Here is a 23,959-nt window from a genome sequence, read left to right as displayed (position 1 = left end):
CTTTAAAAGTAATCCTGCATTTAATTGCTTCTTTAAACCCAACTTGTTTTGATAATGTTGCTGCACAGACATACCCAGTTTACATACGGATGCATTTTTCATACCTGGTAGTTGAAGGAATGATGCCGTTTTAGGGTGGATGCATGTATTTCTATTTTGTAGTCTCCTTGCCAAAGAACAGAAAGCTCGAATTACATTGAGTAAGCTTTGTTTTAAAAGAAACATTTTTGGTAGGGTGCCTGCCTATGGATAGGTTCCTGGCTTCTCCCAGCCCTAGTGAACTGCTGCAGAATGTCTCCCTCTGACCCCCATATTCACTGCCCCAAACAAGACCAATTCATCCCGGGCAACGGCTACAACAGGATCTTGTAATTAATCCATTTTTAAACGTGTACATGGCGATATTATTTTTCTATTTAAATATTTGTCCTTTTAATTTGCATTTCCATTGTGCACTGTTTTAATTATATTGTAAACCGCTTTGGGATTATTTTAATGAAGAGCGATATAGAACTGGAGCAAGGCATACAAATTAGGAACTTAGGAGGCTGCCATATACTGAGTCAGACCCTTGGTCTATCTAGCTCAGGATTGTCTACACAGACTGGCAGCGGCTTCTCCAAGGTTGCAGGCAGGCGTCTCTCTCAGCCCGATCTTGGAGATGCTGCCAGGGAAGGAACTTGGAACCGAAATGCTCTTCCCAGAGCGGCTCCATTCCCTGAAGGGAATATCTTCCAGTGCTCACACTTCTAGTCTCCCATTCAAATGCAACCAGGCCGGACCCTGCTTAGCTAAGGGGACAAGTCATGCTTGCTAGCAATCTCCCAAGTGAATTCACAGCACCATCTGAAAGAGGTGACATTTCTGCTCCACAGTTCTGCAGATCTTTGGCTATGCACAAACACAACTCCCCTCCCCATATCACCTTAACACCCTTACCTGCCTCAGACACAGGTGTCATCATGGTAATAACACTGCAAGCCAGCTGAGTATGATAGAAGCTCCACTGCTGCCCCCTAGTGGGGAGACACGAAGCAGGATGGAAAGGAAGTTTTGTGAAAATGGACCCTCACATTGTACTTGCAAACGCCGCACACCCGCTTCATGCTAGGATGTGCTCATATATCACTCCATGTTCGGCCTCAAGCGGAAAGGAATTGGGGAGGAAGAGCACCTGCTTGGCATGCAGAAGGTCCCAGGTTCAATCCCTGGCAGCGTCTCCAGGTAGGGCTGGGAAAGATCCCTGAGCCTAAAACCTTGGCTGCCAGCCAGTGTAGACAACATTGAGCTTGATGGACTCCGGGTCTGACTCAGTAAGTGATGTGACTGATTATGCGATGAACCTTATGGCTTAGAACTTTGGCCCACTTGCAGAAGTTGGCCTACAATTCCCATGATCCCTGGCTATCGGCCACTGTGGCTGGGAATTATGGGTGTTGTGGGCCCTGGGTATTTCAGAGGACATCTGGGGAGGATCGTCTCCAGCAGCCACCTGCTCGTCCATTAGCCACACGGGAACGGGCCTTCTCGGATGCTGCCCCGAGACTGGGTGGGTGGATTTTGAGAACTGAGGATTTTTGTGGGTGGGTTTTGAAATCAAGAGTGGATTTTGCACAAAATGAGTGCCAACTCAGTTGTTAGATTTTCCGCAGGCTTGGGCCAGACACTCCGTTTCTGTCGAACCTACCTCACAAGGTTGTTGTGGGCCAAATGTAGCGGGGTGGGAGGAAGACTCATTTCTAGCACTCTGAACAGAACTGAGACGGAATAAATAATCGCTTTAAGGTGCCCCTTTTGTGATCCTTCCCACTGAAGGTGGACCAACACGTCCCGTTCCGACATGCGTTCCAACTCTGTCAGACCAATCTTGCCTTCTTTGAGAACGACGCGTAGGTAGATTCCCCTGAAATCCACACAGTCGATTCATGCCGAGAAGGGACAATTGAGGCGGCTGCCAGCAATTTGCTTCGGCTTGCTGAGAAAGGCCGAGCCTGCGTTTTTATAAATAAACTCTCCCTTGCAGCAGCCGGCTGCAGAGCACAGCAGGCTGTTTGGTTGATTCTGTGCCAACGGAACCACCCGCCACCAGGTGACCCTGCCTTGTGGCCCTTTCCCTGGCTGAATCCACCAGCTCTGCCTTCCTGTTTGCAAAGCGCTGGACCTCGACACCAAGAGCTTGCCGTTTGCTTCGGTCACGAGGGCGAGTCGGGACCAGAGAGACCAAGGTTCACGCATCGCGGTTGGGTACCCGACGGAATCTGTGACTACGAGCCATGATGGTAATAGGGAACCGCCAGGCTCAGAAGCAGGGAGCCTGCAAATCCCAGTTGCAGGGGAGCAACATCAGCAGGAGAGGGGGTAGGCACACACCTCTTGCCTGTGGGCTCCCCGGAGGCATCAGGTGGGCCGCTGTGTGAGACAGGATGCCGGACTCGATGGGCCTGATCCAGCAGAGCTCTTCTTGGGTTCTTGCCCAGACTGAAGCGGAACGGAGGTTTTTTTAGCTAAGGGGGTAACTGCCTCCTCATATGGTGGCACCCCCCCCGGAAAGGAAGGCTGTTGTGAGAAAGTCAAGTTACTAGACCACAAGAATTCTTACTCGTAATCCCCGTTTGAGAAATTAGAAGCGTCAGCGGTGGCTCACAGAAAAGGAAAAATGAACAAGGGGTGGGAGAAGCTTTTCTGGCCCACAGTCCACTGGGAAGTGGTACATTTTTCCAGCCCTCCACACACACCCCTCCCTGCTTTAAAAAAACCACAATTTTTTCATGGGTTGCAGTTTAACTGTTTCAGTGTATTGAATTGGTTTATTTTTAACTAGCACGCACAATTTAAATTAGTTTTAGGTCGGAAACGACTCGGAGCAGGGTTGCACAACACAGGCCTTTCAGCAGCTGTTTTGGACTACAAAACCCATCATCCCCTGCCGTGGTGGCCAATAGTCAGGGAGTTGTAACAGTTTGAGGGGCCAAGTTCTGCGGCCCTGGCATAGCGGCTAGACTACAATTCCCCTCATCTCCAGCCACAAAGGCCAACCATCAGAGATCATGGGCTTTGTAGTCCAACAACAGCAGAGGTTGGCTAGGCCTGGCCTTGAATAGGTGGCAAACAAACCTAATAGGTTATCCCCACCACCACTAGGTTATCTTTCCTTTTAGAGCCCTATTCCCTTTCCAACCACAAGAGGAAAGAAAAGGTTTACGAGAGATTTTGGGAGTGATTAAAAAGGTGGGTCCATGGGAGACAGATCTGACCCACACAGGACTATCATCTGGGCAGGCCCAAATCCCATCAGAAGGGATGCATCACTGGGATTTCCCAAACCGCACTGAGTCACACAAGGAGGAGAGCTGGTCTTGTGGTCGCAAGCGTGAACGGCCCCCTTTGCTAAGCAGGATCCACCCTGGTCTGCATATGAATGGGAGACTATATGTGAGCCTATATATGGGGCCACTCTGGGAAGAGCACCTGCATGCTTGCATGAAGAGGGTCCCAAATTCCCTCCCTGGCAGCATCTCCAAGATAGGGCTGAGAGAGACTCCTGCCTGCAACCTTGGAGAAGCTGCTGCCAGCCTGGGTAGACAATACTGAGCTAGATGGACCAGTGGTCTGACCCGGTATATGGCAGCTTCCCATGTTCCTGTGACAGGGCTAGAGATCGCTCTACCCTGAGAATATCTTAGCACAATTCCCTCCGTCTTTATTTATGATAAACTCCACCCCACAGATGGCAGGCAACCGACCCCCTTCTCTACGGCCATAGGTGGTCACGCTCCAAAGGATGCGATTCAAGGATGGGTCGAGAAATATGAAAGTCGTTTTATTCAAGACCTTGGCCCCAAAGCAGCCAAGATCTCCGCTTTTGTGTTTCCTCGCCACAGAGAGGTAAGGCAGCAAAGACCCAATTCCTACACAGAATTTCTGCCTGTTGGGTACAAGAGTCGATTCTCCCACCCACCCCAGCCACAACAGAAAGCCGATTTCTATAAACCCCATGACAACGGTTTTGTGTTGTAGTTTTTAAAAAGACCAGAAACCAGTAAAGTCCGCTAGGAAAATAATCTCTCTTCCCCCCCCTAAAAAATATAGAGCATCTTCCTAAAGGCAAGATGTCGGAATACGAGGTTGGGGAGACGGTGCAAGTTTACTGACTGGTACGACACACACACGATACGAGGGGTTGCGGAAAGAGGTCAGTCTTCGACCACGGCCCGCACCATCCGCGATTCTTCCGATGGGCTGTACTCTTTGGGCTCTTCGCCCGTCTCGTTGAGGACCGTGGTCCTCATGATGGCCTCCGTGACGGCGTACGGGTCGCAGTTGGCCGAGGGACGGCGGTCTTCGTAGTAGCCAAAGCCGTCCTGGCCGACTTGGCGGGGAATCCGGATACTGGCCCCGCGGTTGGCCACGCCGGCCGAGAACTCCGTGATGCTGGAGGTCTCGTGGTGGCCTGTCAGCCGCCGGCTGTTGTCCTGGCCGCCGCGGGGGTCGTAGACCCGGATGTGGTAGGCGTGGCGTTTACTCAGCTTCTCGATCGCCGCCTCGATGGCCCTGGGCAAAGAATTTGGGGGGGGGGAATCAGATGGGAGGGGAGCCTGTCAGGGATACGGAATTAGAACCAACCTATCTTATGCCACCTAATGGCGCAGCGGGGAAATGACTTGCCTAGCAAGCCAGAGTTTGCCGGTTCGAATCCCTGCTGCTATGTTTCCCAGACTACGTTTCCCGGACCACCTTTCCCAGACTACGTTTCCCAGACTATGGGAAACACCGATATCGGGCAGCAGCAATCTAGGAAGATGCTGAAAGGCATCATCTCATACCAGAAGGCAATAGTAAACCCCTCCTGTATTCTATCAAAGACCATCACAAGGCTCTGTGGCCGCCACGAGTCGACACCGATACGCCAGCACACCTTTACCTTTCCTTTTTTCATTTGGGCTAGCTCAGGGCTCTTCGGCCCTCTGGCTGCTGTGGGACTACAACTCCCATCATCCTTATCGGCCACTATGGCAGGGTTGATGGGAGTTGGGGTCCCCCAACAGCCTTGAGCTAGGTCTAGAGAGGATGACCTTTTTTACTGGCCACCTGAAAGCCATGCAGGTCAAAGATGTTTACGTCGCGAACCAGGAGTGGTTTTTAAGACCAAAGCTTGCTCTACCTTCTCAAACATAAGGATCAGAGGAGAAGTTAATGATAAATCTGAGCCTAGGTAACAGCCAATCAAAGCGGCAGCAGCAAAACACAAGTTATTGGACCACAAGTTCCCTGTTAAGAGAGGAAGGAAACGCTGCTGTGTTTCACTAAGTTATGACTTTACCTAGGAAAAGAGGAAGCTGCCTTCTCCTGAGTCAGACCCTTGGTCTAGCTAGCTCAGTATTGTCTGCACAGACTGGCAGCGGCTTCTCCAAAGTTGCAGGCAGGAGTCTCTCTCAGCCCATTCTTGGAGATGCTGCCAGGGAGGGAACTGGGAACCTTCTGCATTCAAGTAAGCAGATGCTCTTCCCAGAGAAGCCCCATCCACTAAGGAGCATATCTTCCAGTGTGCACACGCGCGCACACACACACACTCCCATCCAAATGAAAACCAGGGTGGACCTGCTTAGCAAAGGGGACCATTCATAGTTTTCCAAGGAGATGCAACCCCCCCCCCCACCTTTCTCAGCCTGTCCTGCCCCAGAGGGTTGTTTGTGAAGAAATGGGGGAGGGGTTAGGGTATCCTTCGAGACGCTCAGGACACCATATCTGCTCCCCCATTACCCCTCCTCACAACAACCCTGTGGGGGAGGACAGGCTGCGAAAGAGGAGGGGTTCTTTCAAGGTCCTCCTCCCGAGCTTCGTATCCCAAGGTGGATCTGAACCCCCATCTCCCCAGTCGCACTGAAGTTGCTTCGGGCAAGGGTCTTGGCCCCGTGCCCATGGTCCAGGCGGTTCGACTGCCCCCCGACCCAGACGGCCAGTTGCTCCGAAGACCCAAGCAACCCAACGGAGGCCCCGGCCTCTCCCAGAGGTCCACTCACTTGAGACCGCCCGGCCGCCTCGTCTCGTCCGTGCTGCAGTTCGTGTGGCAGCCCGCCCCGTTCCAGTTGCCCGTCATGGGTTTGGGGTCCAAGGTGGCGACCACGCCGAAATCTTCGCACACCCGGTGCAGGATGAACCTGGCTACCCAGAGGTGGTCGCCCATTTCGATCCCCTCGCAGGGCCCGATCTGGAATTCCCACTAGAGGCAGAAAGAGAAAGACGCGGCGGTGTGGAAGCGTTTGGTGTATGGGAGATTAAAAAACGAAGAGCAAGTTTCTAGCCCTCGGTGAGCCGATTCCCCCCCGCCCCCCAGCAAATACCTGCGAAGGCATCACTTCGGCGTTGGTCCCCCCGATGTTCACGCCGGCATAAAGGCAGGCCTTGTAGTGGGATTCCACAATGTCACGCCCGTAGACTTTGTCGGCGCCAACCCCGCAATAATACGGTCCTGGAGCAAAGACAGAGCACACGTCCAGCACCACTTTTTCAACCACCGTCCTCACGCCGAAACATAATCAATTAAAAAAAAGATGGCTCCCTATTCCCAAAGGGCTCACCATCCAAACATGGTTCAAGATGGCATGTTTACTCATTGCATGAACACCCTACGCTCCTGCAAAGGAGCTCCCAAGAGGCACACGGGGTCCCCCCCCTTTTCTCTTCACAACAGCCCTGCAAGGTTGGTTTTTGAGTCCGTGCTTCTGATCTCAACATTCAGCCTTTTTTTAAAAAAGGCACCCAGCCCCTGACACGGCAGCTGTCAAAATGGAAGCGTGCTCAGCAAGGAAGCGCATATTAATGAAGTGGGTCTTGAGATATTAAGCATCAGCGATCCGCTTTGCTAAGCAGAGTTCACCTTGGTTTGCATTTGGATGGGAGACTACATGAGAGGACTATCCGCTGCGATTCCCCTTAGGGGACGGGCCTGTCGCTTTGCAGGCTGGACGTCCCAGCTTCCATCCCTGGCAGCACCTCCAGGTAGGGCTGAGAAAGACCCCTGCCTGAAACCTTGGAGAGCTGCTGCCAGTCAGAGTAGGGGACTGACTTGATATAAGGCAGCTTCCTATACACACACACACACACACACACACACACACACACACACACACAGGTTATTCAGAGCTGCCAGCACCCAAAGAACCACCACCACCACCACCACGGAGAAGAAGAATTTGCAAACAGAGAGCGAGATTTTGCAAGCATCCAGCTCCCAGTGGAAACGGTTGTGCAGCGTCCGACCGGCTGCAAGCAGAACCGCGGCGGGAAAGCGCACGTGACCGGCAAAGCACACAGAGCGCAGCTGGCAGCTGCCGACACCGAGATGTTGGCTCTTCAGGCCTGCAGGAAGCGCTGGCGGGGGAGACTCGGGTTTGCAAACAAAGCCTGCCCACACGCCGCTCCATCTGCGGCCCGGCAGCCAGGAACGACCCTCTGCTCTTCGGACGCAAGCCCCACAAGTAACCGTTCTTGGGCACCTCTCAGAACGCTGCTCCCCTATACCCAAGGGGGCTTGCTTGGCCCAGCTTCTTCTTCCGGTCTTCCCGGGCCGCACAGCTTTAGCCCCGAGGGACTACAACGCCCATGACCCCCGGCTAAGAGCCACTGTGTTGGGGGTGATGGGCAGTGTAGTCCCACCACAGCTGCAGGACTTATGCATCCCAGAAAAGCCCTGCTGGATGAGGCCATGCAGTCCAGCATCTGGGAAGCCCCCAAGTGGGGAAGAGAGAGAAACCATCCGCTCCTGTTGGTGTTCCCTAGTCCCTGGGGTTCAGGGACATGCCCACTCTGATCCTGTTGGAAGTATAGGGCTACCAGGGCCGGTAGCCATTGGTAGCCCTCTCCTCCATGGAACTGTCCAATTCGCTTTTTAAACCATCTGGATTGGTGGCCATCGCCACATCCAGTGGCAGTGGGTTCCACAGTTTAATGACACACTATTTATTATTATTATTATTTATTGCATTTTTACTAGGTAAACAAGTGCCTCCTTTGGTCCACAGATCTCTGTGCTCATGCCACGGAAGGCACTGGGACCAGCCACATTTTGGTTGACCAGACTCAACACTTTCCGAGGTCACCTCCATGAGGTGATTTACACGGGTCATTAAAACCGAGGCTCAGAGGACGCTGCCTTCCGAGTCGGACCCTTGGTCTAGCTCTGACTGGCAGCAGCTCTTCAGCGTTTTGGAGAGAGATTTTCCCCAGCCCTACCTGGAGCTGCTGCCAGGGAGCGATCGATGCTCCTTAGGAACATAGGAAGCTGCCTCCTGCCGAGTCAGACCTTTGGTCGATCTAGCTCAGGACTGCCTGCACTGACTGGCAGCAGCGCTCCAGAGTTGCTGACGGGGGACTTCCCCACTCCGACTTGGAGAGACGGGGACTGAACCTGAGACCTTGCGTGTGCTTTCCCGCTGAGCGACAGACCCTGCTTGTAAAGCCACCGAGGAAGCTGCCTTCTACCGAGCTGGACCTTGGAGCTCAGGATGGTCTACACTGACTGGCAGCAGCTCTCCAGGGATTCAGGCAGGAGTCTGTCTCTCCCAGCCCGACCTGGAGATGCTGCCCGGGAGGGAACACACCACGCAGATGCTTGACCACTGAGCCTCTTTCAGCGAGAACCCACCGCCTTACCTTGTGGTCCCGGAAACCCATTTTCGGGCCAGCCGTATGGGTGCCCATCAATGCCCAGCAAGGTGTATTCCTGCTCCATGCCAAACCAAGGGTGGATGTCTTTCACCATTTCCATGACTTGCTTGCAGCTGTGCCGCCAGTTGGTTTCTGCCGAGGAGAAGAGAGAGAGAGAGAGTTAGTTCCTTAAGAGCAGACCCAAAACCCCAGACCAGATTTCTGTTCAGGGCCTGGAGACAGGAACCTTGGCAGGGGCAAGCAAGTAACCTTGGCAGGGACGAGTAACCTTGGCAGTGGCAAGTAACCTTGGAGTAACCTTGGCAGTGGCAAGTAACCTTGGAGTAACCTTGGCAGGGGCAAGTAACCTTGGAGTAACCTTGGCAGGGGCGAGTAACCTTGGAGTAACCTTGGCAGTGGCAAGCAAGTAACCTTGGCAGGGACGAGTAACCTTGGAGTAACCTTGGCAGCGGCAAGTAACCTTGGAGTAACCTTGGCAGGGGCAAGTAACCTTGGAGTAACCTTGGCAGCGGCAAGTAACCTTGGAGTAACCTTGGCAGGGGCGAGTAACCTTGGAGTAACCTTGGCAGGGGCGAGTAACCTTGGAGTAACCTTGGCAGGGGTGATCCTCTAATCCCTTTCAGATTAAGAAATCTTAAAGCCAGGTTGGCACTCCAAGCCAACAGCAACAGCAGCAGGAAAGCGGCTGAGGGATCCAGATTGCATCCGTGCGTTAGGCAATTCAGGGCCAGAGGGAGAGAGATTTCACACTCACCACCGCGTCCTCCAGAGCAACCTGGGGACAAAGGAGGCTGCTGCCTACGGAGTCAAACTGCTGATCCAGCCAGCCCTGCATTGCCTACACTGACTGGCAGCGGCTTCTCCAAGGTTTCAGGCAGGCGTCAGTCCCAGCCCTACCTGGAGATGCTGCCAGGGACAGAACCGGGGACCTTCTGCGGGCAAAGCAGATGCTCTCCTACTGTACTACGGCCCCATAACTCCATCCCCCACTACTCACAGGGTGCTGCCATTTACTGAGTCAGACCCTTCGTCCACGTAGCTCAGTCTTGTTTACCCGGACTGGCAGCGGCCGGCAGAAAGAGAAAAGGCATCTTCTCACCTGTAGGCTTCCGGTTGTACTTCAGGACCTCACACATCACCAGCTTGTTTGGGTCCAGGGAGAAGGGGTCCCGAAACATCTTGACCGGGATCAAGAACATGTCGCTGTTGGAGCCTTCGGCTTGGCCGGTGCTGGAGCCGTCGAAGTTCCATTCCGAGAGTTCTGCAAGCAAGTTTGAAAGAGATCCCTTAGAAACCCTGGATCCTGCCAGACGAGCGGTCCGAAAGGAGGGCAGAAAACCGGGGAGGCCCACCGCTCAGCGGATGCATGGACAAGGTCCCAATTTCAGTGATGGGGATCGCCAGGCTGGGCAGGGCGAGACACCAGCCTGAAACCCAACCAGCTGCTGCCAGTCTGAGCAGACGAAACTGAGTTAGATGGACCAAGGCACAGACTCAAGCTGGCAGCTTCCTATGTTCCGTCAGAAGCATGCTTAGCTCTGCGGAAGAGCAAACTTCTCTGCATAGGAGTACTATAGAAGTATTCATAGTCATATCTGGGTAAAAACCGTTTCCAAAAAAAGCTTTGAACATAAAACCTTTTATCCTTTTTCTTTCCTATTCAAGTATTTCCGCTCAAGTACTTCCTAGTATTGGGGGGGAAAATATTTGACCTGTTTATCGAAGAGGCAAGATTAAACACAACACTTTAGAATTTTGTTTACTAAATATAGAGGAAGTGACTAACATCTGCATGCCTTTTTATGCCTATTTAGGTCTTTTGATGCTATTTTGAGGTCCTATTTTGTGCCTAAATACCTTTTAATGTCTCCATATATGTCTTTGAATGTATCACTCTACAACACATTTTGCATTGTCATCACCTCCTGTATCTTGTGCTGGTCTATGACCCTAATAATGATTGATTGACTAACATCCAGATCACATCCCAATCTGTTTAAGGCATTACTAATTCCCCCAGGAATTTCCACCCCACCCACCCCAGAAAGGACCCTGTGTCAATTTAACCCACTGTTAATCTGCATGACGCAGGAAGCGAGTCAGACTATTGGTCTGTCTCTAGCTCAATACTGTCTACCCAGACTGGCAGCGGCTTCTCCCAGGTTGCAGGCAGACGTCTTTCCGAGTCCTATCTGCAGATGCTGCCAAGGATCGAACCTGGGACCTTTCGGCATGCAAAGCAGGTTCGCTGCCACTGAGCGAGGATTCATCTCCAACATCTGAGTCGGATTGTTGGTTCATCTCACTCAGTACTGTACACTGACTGGCAGCAGCCCTTCATGATTTCAGGGAGGGGTCTTTCCCAGCCCGACCTGGAGATGCTGCCAGGGCTTGAACCTGGGACCTTCTGCATGCAAAGCAGATGCTCTACCACGTAGCCACGGCCCCATCCACTGATTTTGTGTGGTCACCAATTAATCACGTGATTTTGAAGCAATCCTCACCTCAGGGTGACATTTCCCTGTAAGGAGTTGTTGACTCTCTTTTTGCATACACTCAGCCAACTGGGCCCAGCCCAGTTTCCCTTGTGGTCAGCATAGAACCAGGTTAAGTTACTCAACTTATTGCCACACACTTTTGCATAAATTGGCATCCCAAACTACATCTCTGCTGGGAGCAAGATGCCCACCGATGAACTCAGATACGACCAGCTGTCCAGGCAACAAAGCAGGTTTATCCTGCAGTCAAGGGCTTCTCAAAGTTCCTAGTCCTCAAGACACAATGTCCACCTGAAGACACAATGTCCCCCTCCAGACAACGTCCACCTGAAGCACCATCGCAGAAGCATACATGAGCCAGCTGGGGAGGTCGGGTTTTTTTGGAGGGGTGTGTGTTCTTTTGTGGGGGGGACGGACACGAATGCACATTTCGTCTTCCATCCAAATGCAAACCAGGGAGGACCCTGCTTAGCAAAGGAGACAATTCATGCTTGCTACCCCAAGACCGGCTCTCCTCTTCCAGTTTTAAAAGCTTTGAAAAGTTTTTTTTAGAAGCAAAAAAAAACCCCTACTTTTATCTGTGTTGGTTCTGTGAAGAAGTGACTGCAATTTTACCTTAAATGTTTGGGGTATAGGGAAACGCCGATCTCAAGCAGCAGTGATCTAGGAAGATGCTGAAAGGCATCACCTCATACTGTGTGGGAGAGGGAAGTGGTCAACCCCTCCTGTATTCCACCGAAGACAACCACAGGGCTCTGTGATCGCCACGAGTCGACACCGACCCGACAGCAAAACTTTTCTTAATAGATAAACAAGGAAGTTGTATGTGCAATGGCGCGATCGCCTGTTTTCCATCTCTAGTGAGGTAGATGTCGCCAAACACCACTGTGAGCATCCGCCCCCCGAGACGGTCCCCGTGGCCAAAATGTGTGGGTCTGGCTCATGGACTAAAGGGGGCATGGGCGAACGCCCCCGCCCGCCCCACCCTGTGCATTTGAAGGGGTCCCCCCAAACAGGACAAAGACCAACCCCACGGCCAGCCTCACCTTCCACACACTTGGGTTCATGGTCCATGGTCTTGGTTTTGCAGCGAAGACCCTCGCCCGTGCCATCAATCCAGATATACGTCACCTGCACCTGGTTTCCCTGGGGCAGCTTCATGTACTGGTCCCTGACGCCCTTGTTGAGCCTGGAACTGTGCGAGACAGACATGGCGGCGATCTGCGGAGAGAGGAAGGCGGCCGTCAAACCCTTCCGCCCAACAGGAGTCAGGCCCACGATTTCAGGGTGGCTGGACACCATTCAAAAACCGCACCCATTTTCTCTCTCTCTCTCTCTGCACCCCCACCTGGCTTAACCGCCAACCTGAAGAAGCGTTCTGCCTCGCCTAAAAGCTTGCCCATTGGTTTTCATAAAAGCGGCCTACGGTCACCTTGTGCGTGCAGTTTGCTAGTCCTTATCGCTCCCTCAAGCCAGCTTACGAATCGGGATGTTTGTTTTTCCAATTTGCTGCTGGTGTGAACTCTGTGGTTATCGGCAGGTCCCAGGCACACCCTTGTATCATGGCCTGGAGTGTTAAAACTGCATCCCGAGTCAAAACGCCGGAGGCTGGAGCGAAGTTTCCTGACGCTGATCCTTCCCACTGACGGGCCTGCCAACTTTGCCCTGCCTCCCCAAAAGCTGTGGACATTTGTGTCTGCCATCTTGTGCAGCCCACAAGCTACGTGGATAAGAGGTGTTCCCTACCTCACCATAGAGAAGAGGTGGCCAGACTCATCGACCCCCCCCCCGCCCGCCTCACCATAGAGAAGTCATGGGCAGACTCGTCAACTTGCCCTCCCTCACCATAGAGAAGTCGTGGGCAGACTCGTCAACTTGCCCTGCCTTACCATAGAGAAGTCGTGGGCAGACTCGTCAACTTGCCCTGCCTCACCATAGAGAAGTCGTGGGCAGACTCATCAACTTGGCCTGCCTCACCATAGAGAAGTCGTGGGCAGACTCGTCAACTCCCCCCCCCACCTCCGCCTCACCATAGAGAAGAGGTGGGCAGACTTGTCAACATTCCAACTTCTTAAGCTGCACTAATGTAAGGATCTAAGAACCACCTTGCTGGATCAGGCTCAAGGTCTAGGCCACTGGGAGGTCCCCCAGCAGGAGATGAAGATATGCCCTCTCTCTTGCTGTTGCTCCCCTGCAACTGGTATTCAGAGGCCGCTTGCCTCTGAGCCAGGAGGTAGCCCAAAGCCATCAAGACTAGTAGCAATCGACAGAGCTGTCCTTCATGTGTGTGTCTAAGCCCCGCTTAACCAAGCCGGTGGCCGTCACATCCCGTGGCAGAGAGTTCCACAGACTAATTGCACACAGTTTGAAAAGAGTACTTTCTTCCATCAATTTCCCAGCAATCCGTTTCGTGAAATGCCCCCTGTGAGGGAGAAACATTTCTACCTGCTCTCCACACACCATGCATAATTTGATACACCTCGATCCTTTCTCCTGGTAGTCACCTCTTTTCCAAACTAAAGAGCCCCAGATGCTGTCGCCTTGCCTCACCAGGAAGGCGCTCCAGGCCCCTGATCATCTGGGTCGCCCTCTTCTGCACCTTTTCCCAGTTCTACAATGTCCTTCTTAAGAGACGGTGACCAGAACTGCACACAGTACTCCAGATGTGGCCGCACCACAACCATCTCTTCCAACACCGAATTGATTTGATTGATTAAGTGTGTCAACTCTTTGTGGCCACATCGATAGATTCTCTCCAGGATGATCTGTCCATTTCAGCTTGTGACTCATATGCCTCAGGATTACTGTTTATTATTTAAGAGAACGCCGCCTTCTTCATGAACCCCGCCACCTATTAAGATCATCTTTTGGTTGCCACCGGCTTGGATCGTGGCGACTCGAAACCGGGTCTTTTCTAGGTTTGCCCCAGGAATGCGCAAAACAAAAATTAGAGTCTCGCCTTCTCTGGATGTTTCAAAGAAGAATGTGAAAGCCTATTTGTTTAGTCGGGCTTTTGGTTCTTTGTTTTAAAGTTTTTAACGTTTCAAAGTTCTTAAAAATCTATTTTAACGGTTTGTAACTGACTAAAGGTTTTCATTGCCGCAGATGTTAATTAGTTATTTATTATTTATTTGACCTATTTCTATCCCGCCCAAAACTGATGTCTTGGGGTGGGGGGGCTCACAATAAAATTGTGAGAATTACAACAATCAAGTTTATTCTTTACGCTAAACTGAGGATTACAATTTAGAATGAAAGGGTGGGGAACTCCAACAGCCCAGAGGTTTCTAGACGGGGTGGTGTAAAAATGGGTCCAATCGATAACAAGATAACCGAGCGATCTTGGTGGTCTTCAGATCTTGCAGGGCTGAACTCTGGAAAAGCGGGTGGGGGGGGTCTTTTGTAGAGGACCCCCTCCATTTTGCCACAATGGTGGACAGGAGAGACAAAAAGAGAGCAGACCTTTTGCCTGGGGCTGGAAATCCTTGCGTTTCGCAATCCCCCGGCTGCTTTACGGGAAGAGCTCCGGCGCGTTCAATGGGGCTCCTCGGAAGTAAGCCATCTTGCGCAGCCCACAAGCCACGTGGAGAAGTGGGGCAAAGTTACAACAAAGGTGAGTGTGCACCCCCCTTAACCTGAGGAGGGGGCCCCACCGCGCAGACCCTCCTGCCTCCTCGCCGTGCTAAGCAAGGCTCTGGCCGGCGGCGGCGCGCCTCTTGTGGCGGAGCGGAACCTTGCACGGCAAGAAGCCACACACGGACTAACCCCCTCCCCAACAAGCAGCAAGAATCCCCCCTCCGAGGCCCTTTTACGCCCCCACAGAATCCTCCATCCTTCCTTCCCAGGCAGGCAGCGTCTCTCCAACTCAGCTTTGGTGCTTGGCGAGCAACCGTTCTTGTTCAATGAAAGCCGAGGGCTTGCTCCTGAGGAAACACTGCCAGGATCCCGCCGCGCCGGGTCAGGAGCGCTCCAGGCGTGGCTCCCGAGACTGGCTGGCAGCGGGGGGCGCCCGCGGAACGCAGCGCCACGAGGGGAGCGAAGGAGGAAAAGCCGCCGCGGTGGAGCGCCTACCTTGGCTGGGCGCTCTGATGGAGAAGCTGGCACTCTCCCTCCCGGGGACAGTTCCGACCGGCCGCCTCCTCTCTACCCCGGTGGCGGCTCTTATAGGCTGCGCTCCCTCCTCCGCCAGCCCCCGATCTGATGCAAGAGAGGAGGCGGAGCGAGGAGAGGCCAGGCGGGGCTGCTGCCTGCCGAGCTCTGTCTGAGATGGAGGGGGTGCTTTTCTCAAAAACCAGCCCCTTCTGCATGGACGCCCCTTACAATCAAAAGTTATCGCCTGATATAACTGGTGGTGACAGGATACCAGAGCACGGAAATGCACAACAACAACAACACTAAACACACACATTTCCGATGCAGCCCAGTCCTTACCTTTAAAAGGCGCTCTGCACGTGCTCAGAGGCCATCCCAGCGCAGCTGGGCCGGCCAGTGAGGTGGGAGACTCAATGCAGCCAAGCAACTCTCTTTATTTATTCATATCTATTTATTTAGTACATTTATAGACCGCCCCATACAAAAATAAAATAAAATTTTCCCGGTGGGGGGGGCGGCTCATCATCATTCCTCCTTGCAAGCAGAAAGCTAGTTCATCGGGGAGGAGACAGACTGGACCCAAACCACCTTTCTGGCAGTGGTGATGGAAGCACAGAAAGAGCATTGACAGGTGGGTGAGCTGGGCCCCACAGATTTCTCTAACAGAAATGGGGTGGGGGTGGGGGGAAGCCACGTTTGGGGGGATGGGGGAGGACACGCGCTCACCCATGCCACCGCCCCACCCCCTGAGCCACCCTTGCTTTATTGAAAGGTTAGAGTCTCTTATTATTATTATTTGCAGCAGGTTTCCCCATTCGGAAATGACACACCCCACCTGAAACAGAGAGGTACATGGCTGTAGGACCATGGTTGTCCCCAAAGCCAAGCTCTCTCCAGTTTAAGGGACCTTTGCCTTCATCTCCCAGGGGCAAAGGCACTCTGTGCATGCTCGGAGGCCACCTGAGCAGAGCTGGCCTAGCCGAATGAGCCCGGAGAGTCCACACATCCAAACAACCTTCCTGCAAGTAGAAAGCTAGTCCATCAGGGAGTAGATTGGACTAGAACCTTCTTTCTTGAGAGGGAAGATGTCTAAATTATTAGGCAGGCGTTTCCCAACATTCGAAAAAGCCCTGAAGTCAGCCCAGGATTTATTTATTTATTTTTAAAAGCTGGGAAAACTCCCCACATGTAGAAAGCTCAGAGAGAGAGCTGAGTTAGAACTTTTTCTCTTTGATGCCCATGTTGGAAGTGGCACAGACACCCCAGAAAATTCTGGGACAAAAACGGAGTCCTAAAGAAGATACTTGAGCATGCACAGAGTGCAATTTCCTTGCTACGGACAGTAAGAACAACCAGCCTTCAAGGAGATAAACAGAGGGAAGGAATCCAGGATGAAGTAAAAACACAACTCTGTCTTGAGCCTCGGGTAACCCTTTTTAGAATAAGTTGACCTTCTGTCAGCTGGGGTTGGCTGGACCCCGGGACATATGGACAGGATACAGAACTGTACAGACAGAGTCTCCCCTCTTCTTATTATTACGGAGAAAGGGGACAGAGAGAGCACGTTTTTCTCCCAAAGGACTTTGCTGCCTCCGGACAATGCTAATATTTTTTTAATAATAATACTAATATCTATTATTAATGAAATAAATAATTCACTAATGTGTTATATGTTGAACTGTTTTAACTTTTATAGGTGTTTTAATTGTTGTTAGCCATCCAGAGACATAAGTTTGGGCGGGATATAAATTTAATAAATAAAATAATAAATAAATAAAACACTACTATGGATATTTACATGCTGCTTTTCAACAAGTTCTCTAAGCGGCTTACTAGTTTATATCTATCTAAATAAATAATTTATTAATTAATGTATCAAATAAATTAATATTAAATAAATAAATAAATAAATAAATATCTACACACACACACACACACACACACACACATACACACCAACCAATAAAGAGCTCACAATCTAAAAAAATAAATTAAACAAGAAAGACACGAGCATCAACCCCTGGAGAGACCTTGGCACCGAATTATCTTCCTAGTCAGAAGCGGTTGTGCATTAATCTGGGTCAGGAGGCTGCCCATAACCCTGATGGTGAGAATTTACATACATACACACACACACACACACACACACACACACACACACTAACACACACCCCTTTTCTTTGCGAGATATGGGAATCATCTGACCCAGACTTCCCTCCTGCCATAATTCACACATTACGTTTTCCCACATATAGTTGGAGAAACACACACACACACACACACACACTCTTAGGTGTGCACCGACCGAAACAAAAACGGAACGGCCCCACTGGCCCCACAAGGGCCCCTCTCACCCCAGCCCGGGATCTGCTCCTCTGCCTGACCTGTTTTTTGCCCTGTGTCTGAATGCACGGCGGTCCTCCTCCTTGGCGAGGAGTAACAAGAAGAGGGGAGTCCGTGGACCAGGAGTTAATCAGCTGCCCTCATGGTGGGTGGGTGGGTGGGAAGGAGGGAGGGATGGAAGGTTGCTCTTCTTAGGGTGTAGTTCAGGGAAATGTGGGGGCAGGGAGGGAGGGGAGGAAACCCACCCAGATGCCCACCTGATGTCACAAACCCATGACCTCATCGATTGGCTCATCCTGGCAACCTTGTCAGGGGAGTCACAAAGAGATCCAGCCCTCAAGCGCTAAGCCACCACTGATAGCCATTTCCCCAAGATTTGGAGAAATCAAAGCAAAGTACTGCGTCTACTGAGTCAGACCCTTGGCCCGTCGGAGCTCAGGATTGTCTGCACTGACTGGCAGCGGCTCTCCAAGGTTGCAGGCCGGAGTCTCTCCCAGCCTGACCTGGAAATGCCGCCAGGGATTGAACCTGGGACCTTCTGCATGCAACGCAGATGATCTGCCACAGAGCTGTGGTTGTGTGAATGGGCTCACAGGGAGTCTCGAGGGCTGGAGGGGTGCGGGGGAAGGATTGCATGTTTTCCAGTTTACAGAAGTTTACCAAACGAGCCAGTGGCAACTGTAACTGGACCCCTCCAGATGACCTTAAGTCAACAGGCAGCAGGGTTCACGCGGGACAAGGTGCTCTCTTAAATACCCTGGACCCAAGCTTGATAGGTAATAACCAGCGCTTTGTATTTCTCTCGGAAACATATCGGCAGCCAGCGCAGTTCTTTTAAAATCAGTATATGGTCCCTTCGGGTTGTCCCAGAGACCAATCCGGCTGCCACTTTCTGTACCAACTGTAGTTTCCAGACCATATACAAAGGCAGCCCCACAGAGAGGGTATTACAGTAGTCAAGCCTGGAGGTTACCGGCATATGTACCATACAGGTAAATGCTGGTTAAACCTGCATTTACCTGGAAGAAAGTGGGCTTTGTGTTTAAGGCAAAGTGTGCTGTTGAGTTGGCATCGACTCGTGGCAACCACAGAGCCCTGTGGTTGTCTTTGGTAGAATACAGGAGGGGTTGGCCATTGCCATCTCCCTCACAGTATGAGACGATGCCTTTCCTCATCTTCCTAGATCACTGCTGCCCGATATAGGTATTTCCCGTATTCTGGGGAAACATCCCAGCGGGGATTCAAACCAGCAACCTCTGGCTGGCTAGTCAAGTCAATTCCCCGCTGTGCCACTAGACCAGGCAAGTAGGTGGTGTTTACATTTCGCCATTGTGTTTTTAAAGCAATTTACAAAATGTGTGTTTTTAAAGACATGCGTTTTGGACAATATGTAGAGATGGTCGATAGGTCGGTCGGTAGATATAACCCAAGGCCGCTTCCGACAAGGATTAAACATCACAAAATGGGTACTAAAAAGGAAAAAAGGGAAAACAAAACACGGGGAAGTAAAACAAAACAAAAAACGCACCAACACTTTTGTGCAACTTTCCTTGCAAACGGAAACTGTTTCTCTAAGCATGTGTCTCTTCAAAACAACAACATACCCACCCACCCCCCTCCCCGTTTGCAATGGGTCGGTGCTGCTGTAGCTCAGTCAAGCGCGAGCTAAAACTCCCAGGTTCAAAGGGATCCCAAGGTGGAGACAGACCTCTCTCTCTGCCCAAGACTCTGGAGAGATGTTGCCTGTCAGTGTAGACAACCGTGAGCTAGATGGAGCAATGGTCTGACTCAGTCGGCAGCTCCCCGTGCCATGCTTCTTGGAGTCATTTGCAAATCTTGCTCTACTGACACACTTCTGATCCATTCGAGATGTCGGTGTATTGTATTGTGAATATTGTGTTGTTTATGTTTATCATACAATATTTCTGTTGCACAGCAAAGACCGATTCGACGACTATCGGAAATTGTTTCATCCACTGGCGATCAACAAGTTCTTTTTTCCGAAACATACCGCCCGTGCAGACAAGAAGAGAGCCCTGAAGGGTATGTTGAAAAAGAATGTGTCTGGCCAGCACATTCCGCACAGTGGTTTGAATATTTTCCACCTCTGCAAATCGCGAACCGGGCACCACTCTCTTCAGGCAGGTATGGCAAATATCATCGCTGGAAGGAACTGTAAAGGTGCCCGGTTCCAAGGTCGTGCAGAGGGACGAGATGGCGGAGCCAGCAGAAAGTACACATTCCCTCGTCTTGGCAAAAGGTCAGCGAGATTGTATCTCGAAGAAAGGACCTTGTCGGAACGGCTGACTTCTGCCAAAGGACCGGTCCTGTGTGTGCATCTCTCCCCACCGCAAAAAAGGGACTTCAGATCTGGGGGTGGGTGTTCTAATTGCAGGAACACAAAAACCAACGATGAAAAGGGAACAGGCTCTGCTGGGCCACTCACGGCTTGGCCCGGCTCCGGGGAAGTTTCGGCCATTTAAGAAGTCTCGGCATCAAAGGGATTTGGTGAATTCCTTCGCCAGAGTGCGTCCAAACTCAACCCCGGTTTAAACAAGGGTTTCAGTGAACTGGATCGGAACACCAACTGGAAATCCTTGGCCCTGAATAAGGACCATTTCCCTTCAAATTAGACAGATCTTCAGATGGGATTCTGTCCACCACCCACTGGTGATGTGGTTTAGGAACATAGGAAAGGAACATAGGAAGCTGCCGTATACTGAGTCAGACCTTTGGTCCACCTAGCTCAGTATTGTCTACCCAGACTGGCAGCAGCTTCTCCAAGGTTTCAGGCAGGCGTCTCTCTCAGCCCGATCTTGGAGATGCTGCCAAGGAGGGAACTGGGAACCTTCTGCTCTTCCAAGAGCGGCTCCATCCCCTCAGGGGAATCTCTTCCAGTGCTCACACTTCTGGTCTCCCATTCATATGCAGCCAGGGCGGACCCTGCTTAGCTAAGGGGACCAGTCACGCTTGCTGCCACCAGACCAGCTCTATGTGGGACGACATGGCCTTCCCAGTAGCAGCCCCTCAGTTGCGGAAGTTCACCACCCCCAGCCCCGACACTGGACACCTTCTGCTGTTCTGCGAGGACTATTCTCTTTCCGCAGGCATGAAGCATGTTAGGCGAGATGTTGCATGTTTGAGCCCTTCCTCGTATGAAAATAACTCCCAGGTACAGAAAACTATCAGGCCAGAGAGAGGGGTTTTAGTCGGCTAGTTCCCAAAGGAAAAGTGGGAGACAACTTCAACGCAGGCCACCCACCCACCCACCCCCTGTTTGGATGGCACAGTCCAGGAAGGACAAGGGCAGCCACACCCTTTCCTCAAATACTTCCCAACTCCTCATCCGATCCACACTTCCCGGGAATAAGGCCTACTTACTGGGTTATGAAACCCTGGAGCAGCTGACTTGCGGGTAAACATCCGTACGCCCCCATTTCCTCCCCCAGACCTTTCCTGCAAGGCTATTACCCCTCTCATGCTTTTGTGGCGGGTGTCCTGTTTCTCTCCCCGATTCTTGCCCTCTGGCCATCCTATGGGGTTTTTTCTTCTGCGTTGCAAGGAGGGAGCAAAATGAACCACAAGTGGCTGTTGCCCCACATGGGGGTCACGAGGCATCTTCCGGCCACTGCAATCCCAACGATCTGTTATTTCCCCAGCGACTGCCTTTGCATGGCCTTCAGTGAGACCGCTCAGGAGTGGCCGCTTCTTTCTTAGCCTTTGATCACAACCTGTGTACAAAACCCCAGATGCAACAGGAGATTAGTGGGAAACCCAGCAAACCACACTCCCCCCGCCCCAAGCTGCCTTGAGGTTTCAAGTCTGGTTTAAATCAAACCTGTTGCGAGAGAGAGAGAACAGGATGTCCACAGCCACCGGCTTGCTGCTTATCAGGTTGCCATGTTTTTTCTGACGGAGGGCTCTTCTGCCAGTTGCTAAAGGCCAAGCCGGCATCCGGAAAGGGAGCTAAACAGTGCATCTGTATGTTCAATGACATAGCAAAGGCTAGGCAAAAGAAGAATCGAAATAAAGCAAGAGATAGTGGTCATTCACACAATCAAAAACGGTGTTCTACTGGGGTTTGGGAGCTGGGTGTGCTCCGAATTTTTGCTTGTGTGGAAGCAAGATAGGAAGAAAACCTGGGTAGCTCACCTTGTTTCCACACCATCTCTTCTACACAGGTTTCCCTCCCACCTCGATCCACACAATCACTTCTACCCAGGTTTTCCTCTTACCTCACTTCCACACAACCGAAAATCGGGCGCGCACACATCTTCCAAACCCTGCTTTTGATTCTGTGAATGACCCCATCATATGGTGTCATGGTTTGCATGCTGGTTTGGGAGCAGGGAGACTCTGTGCTATAAGAACCAGCTGGAGTAGTTGGTGCCATTTCCGGGGGGGGGGGAATTATCATGGTGATTTTTGACACGGTCTCCACCCCTAGAGGTGGAAAATTTGCAGTTGTGTTTGAAAAGCTTTTCAAAGTTTTTAAAAGACAAAAACTACTATAAAATGACAATTGGCAGGAATGTTCTCCAAAAATTACTCCGTGGAGTATTACATCATTGTCTCTCGAACCCTGACTCTTTGTTCTGGGCAAAAATGACAGCAGTTTTACCCGAATTCTTTGGGAGTAGGGATACAGAAGGGGTCATCACACCCAGAAATCTCCCAGCAATGTGGACACCAACTTTCCATCCACCATTCTTTGGTGGAATACAGGAAGGGTTTACCACGGCCATACCAACGGCCCAAATCTGTGGGCTTGGCTCACGGACCACCAGCTGAAATGCCCACTGAAGGACAACATGCCTCAAAAATTTCTCAGCCTGGCCTACCTCCAAGGGGGTTGCCAAGCCTCCAACAGGTGTGGCCTGCTGTCTCCAGAAATCGGCCCCCAGCTCCTGACGACTCTTGAAAGCAATTCAGGAGATCTGAATGGTTCGTGTGAAACATATTGGGGAGAAATATAATCCACAGGATTAGCTTCAGCCAGAGTCCGCAATCCTATCTGGCTGCAGCAAGGAGCTTTGTTGGCTGGCCCAACTCCTTGGAGAAAGAGGGGGATCAAGATGAAAGGCACATGCATATTAAAAGCTTTGGGAGAGAGTCAGATCATTCCTTGGGGTGGTACAAAACTATCAGGAGGAAAAGAAGCTCCCCCTAACTGAATTATGCCCCCGCCCCCCAATTACACAATTGGATCTTTGTGGAATGACTGGAAATCCAGTCTTCTGTTTTCAGGGGGATAAGTGGGGAGATAAAGGCAGCAGATGAAAGGGAAGGCGGCGAGGAACCCGGTAAGGTTTTGTCTGTTAGCTGGTCTCATAGAGTAGCATTCAAGGCAGAACGCTACTCTATGGGACCAGCACTTACTAGAGTAGATGCTACTAGGGATTGAACCTGGGGGTCTTCTGCATGCAAAGCAGGTGTCCAGTCATTGTGTTATGGCTTCTCCTCCAAATATCGGATGACGCTGCCGTGTGCTGAGTCTAGTCCTTGGTTCATCTAACTCAGCATTGCCTGCACTGACTGGCAGCAGCTCCCCCAGGATGTCAGATGGGCATTTCCCAGCCCTAACTGGGGACACCAGGGATTGAACCTGGGACCTCTGCACACCAAGCAGATGCTCTCTCACTGAGCTGCAGCTGCATCCCTGAAAGAAAGGGGCGGGGAGGCTGCCGTTTGGGTCAGGACAAGAAGCCTGTCCTCTCCGGGCTGGCCCACCCAGGTCCCACTCTTGGAGACCTTGCAGGTGAGGCCAGTGGAATCCGCCTCCTCATACCAAGATCTTCTGCACCCCTGTGGGGGGGGGGACGGGACCCTGAAATAGACTTGCCTTGCATAATTATATTTAATTAATTAAATATACCTGCTGCCTTGCATAATTACAGGCATTTCGCCGGCCTCTTTCAAGCACCAAGGTGGTTTCCCCCCTTCCCCGGAGAGAGCAAGATAAGCGATCACACAGCGTCTCCGAGGCAAGGTCAGAACCCTTTTTGCTTGGCTGTGTTTTCTTTTTTTTCCTTTCCTTTCCTTTCCTTTTTTAAAGAACTAACAAAGCATTACTCTGTGCTAAGCCTGGGCGTTGCTGTCTCAAAGAAAACCCAAGCACAAAAAGAAAACGGCCCTCTCTTCCTGGGTATTAACTTACGCTGCTTTTAACGCTGACTAATATTAAGCAAGCTTTATGTAAGTGTCCTCAAAGCAGGGGGTGCCTGGGTAACCAACACCCTCTGAGCCAGCAAGTGATGGGCAGCTAGAAGCCTCCAAGCCAAACTGGGCCCACAGATTATTATTATTATTATTACATTTATATCCCGCTCTTCCTCCAAGGAGCCCAGAGCGGTGTACTA

At 51.5% G+C, this 23,959-nt stretch overlaps 1 protein-coding gene across 2 annotated transcripts; it reads right to left on the bottom strand.

Moving 5' to 3' along the window:
• Positions 1-3,799: 3,799 nt before the first annotated feature.
• LOC128338759 (glutamine synthetase-like) lies at positions 3,800-17,760 on the bottom strand. 2 transcript variants are annotated; one of them, XM_053281630.1, is made up of 7 exons: positions 17,642-17,760; positions 12,212-12,386; positions 9,767-9,928; positions 8,653-8,799; positions 6,342-6,469; positions 6,021-6,220; positions 3,800-4,551 (listed from the first exon to the last, which is right to left on the bottom strand). In XM_053281630.1, exons 2-7 carry the CDS (start codon positions 12,375-12,377, stop codon positions 4,194-4,196), a joined length of 1,161 nt encoding a protein of 386 aa, XP_053137605.1. In that variant the 5' UTR covers positions 12,378-12,386; positions 17,642-17,760; the 3' UTR covers positions 3,800-4,193. The 2 variants fall into 2 exon arrangements, with proteins under 2 accessions (XP_053137605.1, XP_053137604.1); XM_053281629.1 differs by lacking the exon at positions 17,642-17,760 and adding an exon at positions 15,237-15,348.
• Positions 17,761-23,959: the final 6,199 nt, after the last annotated feature.

Source organism: Hemicordylus capensis, chromosome 17 (assembly GCF_027244095.1).
Source record: "Hemicordylus capensis ecotype Gifberg chromosome 17, rHemCap1.1.pri, whole genome shotgun sequence".
NCBI lineage: Eukaryota > Metazoa > Chordata > Lepidosauria > Squamata > Cordylidae > Hemicordylus > Hemicordylus capensis.
The sequence above is the reverse complement of the archived record's forward strand: the minus strand, read 5'-3'. Positions and strand labels throughout refer to the sequence as shown.